Below are 7,620 nucleotides of genomic sequence, written 5' to 3' on the forward strand. Positions count from 1 at the left end.
AGACTATTTTAGTTTTTACATGTCACTCAGGATCAGTGCAGTAAGTGCTCAGTGTGGGGCAGCACCTTTTTTTTTTTTTTTTTTTTTTTTTAAATCTTGCCCCGCCTACACAGGAAGTTGAAATAAAAACACAAGGAGGTTCAAGGGTCGTAAGAAACACATCCAGTTACAATAAACTTTAAAGGGACGTGTTTTGTCATTTTCCTCTGTAGCAAATCAAGGAAAGCAACATAGCTGAGCCCCGGGTATTCGCCTTTGGGAAAAGGGTCAGGCGGACTTGTATCTGTCAGTGTCGCGTCTGTGTCTAAGATAATGCCCAGAGATATAGAAATGTCTCTGTGGTAATGCCGGCCCACCGTTATCAGAGCTGACAGGAATGATACGGGTGTTGTCGTCGGATTTGGCTGTAATTGGTCAGAGTTTAATCAAAAGCCTTGATCAGAAGGTGAGTGCGCCTTGCAGAGGAAACCTAGCGGCTCTGACAGACAGCGGGCTTGGAAATCTGCTTGCCTTGCAGGTGATCATGTCGCGACGACTTCATGCACGCAGAGTCGAGGGAGTCGATAAAAACATTTGGTGAGTGATTGATCTGGCTGACCTGATAGGACTCAAACAAAGCTGTTAAATCATTCTTACACTGATACATCTCCGTTCAGAGTTTTGGAGCGACAGCTTTTTATGTTTTGTGTCCAGAGAAAACTTTGATTTTGGACATTTTTAAACCGAAACTCAAAGTTAGAAATGGCATTGTATTACATACTGCATATATAGTGGAGAAAAGACAGTGTTGGTTTCAGTTATCAGTGCAGTGTTGTTTTTATTTTTTATTTGCAAGGAGTAGTTACTATAACATTGTCGTAATGACGTAATGATGACGTCTCAAAAGCATATACCAACATACCAGTAGTAAACAGTACCTACCGGCAGTGTGGTAGAAAATTAAGATGTTGAAAAGGTTAAAAAAAAAAATCTATTTCAAACAGTAACAGCAATTTCTTTCTTTTTGGATCAATTTAATGCTGTGTGAATAAAATTATCAGTTAATGCAGTGAGTTTGAACAGATATCACTGCTGTTCAAACGTTTGGAGTCACAGAGGATGTTTTGTTATTGAAGGAAACTGATATTTTTATTCACAAAGCTGTTACAAGAAGGTATGGCAAGTTTTTATTTCAATCATTTTCTGGAGTTTTAAATTACGAGGGTCAAATTGATCCCAACTGCTAAAAAAATGTGAGTAAATTGGAAGGCAAGATAAACTAAAGTAAGGAAAACACAAGGGCAGGACTAATGAAACAACGCAGGGCGGATGTGGGGGTGAACGAGCTGACAAGACTGTGGAGGAAACAGTAGAGACACAGTAATTGAGTACAGAAGACTAGACACCTGAAACACTGAGAAAACATAAAACATGAGACAAAACGCATAAAGACCAAAAAACATCAATCAAAAGAAAACACAAGAGTCCAGAAGCAAAAGTCCAGAAACCACAGAACAATAATACTAAGCATCAAATTGATCCAAATAGAGCCAACACCTTGTAGTTACTGTTTTTTTTTTTTTTCTTTTTTTTTTTTAATTCAGAAGTTACATATAATCACAAGGCCCCATTTCCAGCAGCCCTAACTGCACTGTCCTCACAGCACACTGTTGCTTCATCCTTGGGGAGTCATGCAAATCTTTTCATTTGGTTGACTAACTACAGAAACTTCTCTTATTGCAATTAAAAACAAATTTTCTGCTTCCTGAAGCTAAAATGATTTCTTTTTCAGTTGTTACAGTGTGTCATAACATTATACTGGCATTCCAAAGATGCAGTTTTGGCTCAAAAATGGCCAAAAGAAACAGCCTTTTTAGGCACAAAAACATCATTTCTGTGCTTCCAAAGGTGTATTTTTGTGGTATGTGTATGGTATGCGTGTTTCTTGTGTGTGAGAGAGACGGCACCAGAGGACACCGACTGACCCACCTCATTTCTGTTTACTGACAGGTAATTTCAAAGGATGAGACAACCTCATTATCTGTAGCCATGATTTCTTCACTAAATTCTTGTTTTTGTTGAGGAAATGGACATTGCTCGTTATAGTTTGTTCTTCCTGAGAGAACAAACATCTTGCGGAGTTTGACCAGTTGTTTTGTATCCACAGGGTTGAATTCACACAGTTGGCTGCGGACTACAAAGTAGTGAACCTTGGGCAGGGATTTCCTGACTTCTCCCCACCCAAGTACATTCAGGATGCTTTCTGTAAAGCAGTGAGCAGCGGATGCCCGATGTACCAGTACACGCGTGGGTTTGTAAGTGGGAATGAACATTTACACATGCTTTTTATTGATGTGTGTGAGAATGCCTGCTGCTTCTGCCTGCAAATTATATTCACAAATGTTTTAGTTTGCTAGTAAAATCTTCAAACGGACCCAAGGGAAGAGTTATGTTCAAAGGGAAAAGTTATCTTAAATTAGGGTTGCAAAATTCTGTGAAACTTTCCATCGGAATTAGTGGGAATATATATTTATATATATCACTGTTTGGGAACAAGCACACAAAGGTTCGCAACAGGCTCATGAATGTAATGGTTGAAAAACTGGTGGCCATCCAGACAAACCTAAGGCCCTTTGAGCCTGACACAGAGCCATCCTCAACAAGGCTGGACAGTGACACCGAAGATGAAGACGAGTCAGATGTTGAGGAATCAGACTTGGAGGATGTTGATGAGGTCCAGGAAGAAGCCATTGAGACCTGAAAAGATTGAGGAAAAATGCAGAAAAATGGAGAAACCGGAGACTTGAGATGCTTGAGAGAAAATAACTCTAAATAAAAAACACATAGAACTATATATGTAGTATATCTGTATCTATATGTATCTATCTGTATCTTTCTCTCTATATAGAGAGAGAAATTGATATTTAAATGTCTATATATGTATATTAATTTCTAAATTACTCAAAGCATCTTTCTGCATTATGTTCTGGAAAAAAAAAGGATTGGGGTATATTGGAGCACATACGCTGATACGGATATCTGTGTTAGGCTGATATTGGCTGATAATATTGTCCGACTGATACATCAGTCACGCTCTACTCACTATTTTTCCCACAGGGCCACCCCCCTCTAGTGAAAATCCTGGCTAAGTTCTTCAGTAGGATTGTGGGACGTGAGATTGATCCTTTCGATGACATCCTGGTCACCGTTGGAGCTTACCAGGCTCTCTACTGTACATTTCAGGCACTGGTTGATGAAGGGGATGAGGTAAGAATCGCAGCCCAAGTCCGTTCTCGTCAAATTTATGCATTTGTTCAATACTTTTAGCAAACTTTTTATCAAGTGAAACATGAAAATCAGAGGGAGAAAACCCACCAAAACTGGAAGAAATAATGAAATTATGTGTTCTTTTTGCTTTATAATAGAAAGCTGATAGGTTAGCTCCCATAACAATATAATACAATTGGGTTTTTTTGTGTTTCTGTAGTTGCCGTCCCTTACGTACACAGAAACTGAATTTAAACTTATACGGTTACACCAATATTTCTTCCATGTTTCTTCCACTATTGAGTTCAGCGGGCTGTGCACATTATGATTAAAAAAGAAAACGTGCTCACAGAGATTTGGCTTTCAGGTCATAATTGTGGAACCGTTCTTTGACTGTTACCAGCCGATGGTGAAGATGGCTGGAGGAAAGGCTGTTTATGTACCTTTGAGACCAGTGAGTGCTTTCAGTTTTATTGTTTTTTTTGTTTTTTTTGCACATGCAGATGTAACTTCCATAAACAATATGACCATTGTCATAGGTTGCATGGATCTGAAGTTATAGAACATCCTCTGATGCAGTTTTTTTTTTCATTTCTTCAATAAAACTTCAATAATTTCAGCGAGCTGAGGGCGGCAAGACTGTGTCAAGTGGGGACTGGACACTTTCTGCTGAAGAGCTGTCCAGCAAAATCACACCGCACACAAAAGCCGTAGTTATCAACACTCCCAACAACCCACTAGGCAAGGTGAGACATTTACCAGTACGATTTTCAACTAGCTGGGTAAAGCAGTGATGTGCCGAGATGACGGCTTAAAAAACTTGAGAAAAAAGTTCTGATTGGTTCAGCTGATAGGTAATTTTGTGTGTCATGGAATTATGTTGCTTGAATTGCTGTGATGTTTTCCTGCACATCAACACGTCTTTTCTTGTCCAACCCATGTCCCGTCCAGGTGTACAAGACAGAGGAGCTGCAAATGATTGCTGACCTGTGCATCAAGCATGACATGGTGTGCATCACTGATGAGGTGTATGAGTGGCTGACTTATGATGGAGCCAAGCATGTGAAGATAGGTGAGTTACAGCTGATGAAGGCACACAAACACATGTATGGAGTGGAGTATGGAGTGCTGTTATTAACATCATTTGGTGTGATTGTGTCTTTCGCAGCCAGCCTTCCTGGCATGTGGGAACGGACCATCACTATCGGAAGTGCTGGAAAGACCTTTAGCGCCACAGGGTTGAAGGTGATTTATAGAGACTTCAAGCAAACGATTCAAGCAACCTGATAAACTATCTAATGTTACAAATGACTTCTATTTTTTTTTTTTTTTTTTTTTTTTTTTGGTAGGTTGGCTGGGCTATTGGTTCTGGGCGTGTCATGAAACACCTGAAAATCATCCATCAGAACTCTGTTTACCACACTGCAACAGCTGCTCAGGTTCGCAAGTATTCCTTCAAAATGAGAAAAAAAGAATTCCACTTAACATTTTTAGTGACATAATGAAATTATGCAGTTGCGAGACGTGGAGTACACTATTAACTTTTGATGACATTCCAGCATTTGGACCTGGCACATCTTGAAACGGCGTATTGTTGAGATATGCACTTGACCGAGTGCCGTGCCGCTGAATCTTAAAATCATTAGACTAGAGCACGTCACCATAGACCATTTGCTTTGTCAATGTTTGTCATTCACTCCAAATTAAGTGAAATTTGATGTTCTTATCACTCATGAGTTGTATTATAAGACCAAAAGATTATATTGGTGTCTATGAATGCCAGCTATCTGCATGCAATGCTCCTTCCATATGGGAACAAAAGCAAGCATTGATTTTTTTCCCCCTATTTTTTATTTCATGGTTTTTATAACAGGTCCAAGATTACATATATTAATTCAGCTGCAGTTAAAAAAATCACCTGATGTCTTTTGACCTTTTCTGTGTGCAACAGGAGGCAGTGGCCCATGGTTTCCAAAAAGAATATGAGCACTTTGGGACACCAGAGAGCTACTTCCAGCAGCTGCCCGAGCAGCTGCACCACAAACGCAACAAGCTGGCCTCGTGTCTTGAGAGTGTAGGTTTGCAGCCCATCATGCCAGAGGGAGGATATTTTATGATAGCAGACACTTCTTCCGTCAGTGAGTATCACTAGTCTGAATATCTGACTGTTGACAATGCAACAATGGGTGGGCAAAAGTTCTCTTGACAAACAATATATTGCAGTTATTTTCCTGAATAACTGCTCCTCTTATAGGGAGTCCTGGTCATGACGGCAGCACAATCAGTTTCATATAAAAACAATTTCACATGACAGAGCACAGAACAATAAAGAAAAGTAACACAAGGGAGGCATGCAGGCCATACCAGTGATATCCAAACACCTCAACCTCAAGTCAAGGAAATAATTAATTGTGATTTAAAATGCTGACACTGTGCAGTAAACATAGCAGAAAATCCTCTGAAGTTGGCAGTCCATGAAACAACAATAACAACAGTCAGTTCTGTTAACACTAATGCAATCAAATCAAATATCTATCTTGTAGTGTGTTTATGGTTAATTTTAAATTTATAAACACAGATGGTCCTGGATATGGGCATTGCACCATTTAATGCACATTTAAGCTGAAGAAACAAAATGAGCAACCAGCAAAGTAAGTGTGGGAGCCCTGCTAAAAAGTGTCAAATGGAGCATTATAACCAACAATTTGTAGACATGCAGCTGCAGTAAACCCCCATGTGAACACCTCTTTGTTTTTGTTGTTTTTATTTTCAGTATGATTATGATTCAGTTCTTCAGCTGTGAAAGGGTGTCTTTCAATTGTTTATATCTGAAACTAGCTGTAAATTGTATTTAACATGGTTTTCTTTTTCAACAGAGGTTGACTTCAATGACCCAAGTACTAAGGATGAACCCCATGACTTCAGATTTGTGAAGTGGCTAATCAAAGAGAAGGTAAACCTCTACAGATGCAGTTTATACTTCAATGGCATTTATTTAAAGATGGAAATTAAGTATTCCCAGTAGGGCGCCCCGGTGGCTCACCAGATAAGAGTGCAGACCATGTACCATGGCTGAGTCCTGGCCACAGCGTCCTTGATCCAACCTCAGGCCTTTCACTGCATGTCGTCCCCCCTCTCTCCCCTCCTCTTCCTGTCTCTCTACTATCACTGTCAAATAAAGCAGAAATGTCAAAAAATAATCTTAAAAAGAGAAAATATTCCTAGTGCAGTTACTACAGTGTTTTATTGCCTTTTGCAAAAATGACACAATGTTGTATTTTTGCTGTTTTCTGCAGGGTTTGGCAACAATTCCAGTCTCAGCGTTTTACAGTCCAGAGCACAGAAAGGACTTTGAAAACTACATACGCTTTTGTTTTGTCAAGGTAAACTAAACCGAAGCATGACTTAATGATTGACTCCTTATGGTTAACTGCAGTTGATTGAGGTCCTCTGCTCTTTGTCAGTTCAAGCCTGTCTCTCTCACATTTGTGTTTTTCTAACAGGAGGACTCAACTCTGAGTGCAGCAGAGGACATCCTGAGAACGTGGAGTAAGAGCAAGTGAAATAACCAGCACTGGGACGCACACAGTTCTGCATTATCCATCCGTCCAGATTTAACTGAGCGATTACAGTTTTTTGGGTTGGCTCATCAAATAAACTGAGGCGTAGTCGTCCGTTATTGTTCTCACTGTACTGTTAGCAACACAGCAACATAACCTCAACCTGCAGCTCTTCCACATATTAACTTCATATGGAGACTTCAGGAAATAAAACTTGTCAGTGATATGTTTGACTACTTATTTGAAAAGTACATTGTGAGTTAAAATTTCTCAGGATTTTTAATCTGCTTAAATGATGTATTGTACCTTTTAATTGCACAAATCTCTGTCATCCACCAAGTGGCATCAACTGTATGGAAAATAAAGTGGTGAATGAATCCACATTTATAGCAATAAAAGTTTTTTGTTTTTTTGTTTTTTAAATATATAGTTAATGATCATCACGAGGCAAATAGCCATCAATATAAACACAATAAATATAAAAACAAAAATCCATCATATCATACGCCTTGAAAAACTCTTAGTAAAACTTACATCATTGTGGTAATAACATATACATGATGTATACTGGGTAAACTGATTTTAGGTGCCAGAATGTATGTTACTATTGTAAATGCAATTCCAAATCATGAGAAAATGCTTGGCTGTTGAAGCAGTGATATGCAAATTGTTTAAGTTCATTTATTAATTTAATTATTTATTCTTATTGACTTTGTTGTGCAGCTGAATCAGCATATATATTTCTGAGCATTACTGAAGTCAACATCTTTTTTTGTTCAGTTCATTTTTTAACTTTTTTCACTTTATTTTATTA

The 7,620-nt window shown here is 38.8% G+C and overlaps 1 protein-coding gene across 2 annotated transcripts; it reads left to right on the forward strand.

Moving 5' to 3' along the window:
* The first annotated feature begins 119 nt into the window (after window positions 1-119).
* On the forward strand, window positions 120-7,204 carry kyat1 (kynurenine aminotransferase 1). Of its 2 annotated transcripts, XM_030065364.1 has the most exons (13): window positions 120-445; window positions 518-576; window positions 2,147-2,294; window positions 3,097-3,246; window positions 3,614-3,700; window positions 3,867-3,992; window positions 4,198-4,318; window positions 4,415-4,491; window positions 4,596-4,685; window positions 5,198-5,384; window positions 6,123-6,199; window positions 6,543-6,629; window positions 6,750-7,204. In XM_030065364.1, the coding sequence occupies exons 1-13, from the start codon at window positions 377-379 to the stop codon at window positions 6,807-6,809; spliced, it is 1,338 nt and encodes a 445-aa protein (XP_029921224.1). In that variant the 5' UTR covers window positions 120-376; the 3' UTR covers window positions 6,810-7,204. The 2 variants fall into 2 exon arrangements, with proteins under 2 accessions (XP_029921224.1, XP_029921223.1); XM_030065363.1 differs by having other exon boundaries at window positions 120-576.
* Window positions 7,205-7,620: the final 416 nt, after the last annotated feature.

This window comes from Myripristis murdjan, chromosome 12 (assembly GCF_902150065.1).
Source record: "Myripristis murdjan chromosome 12, fMyrMur1.1, whole genome shotgun sequence".
Classification (NCBI taxonomy): domain Eukaryota; kingdom Metazoa; phylum Chordata; class Actinopteri; order Holocentriformes; family Holocentridae; genus Myripristis; species Myripristis murdjan.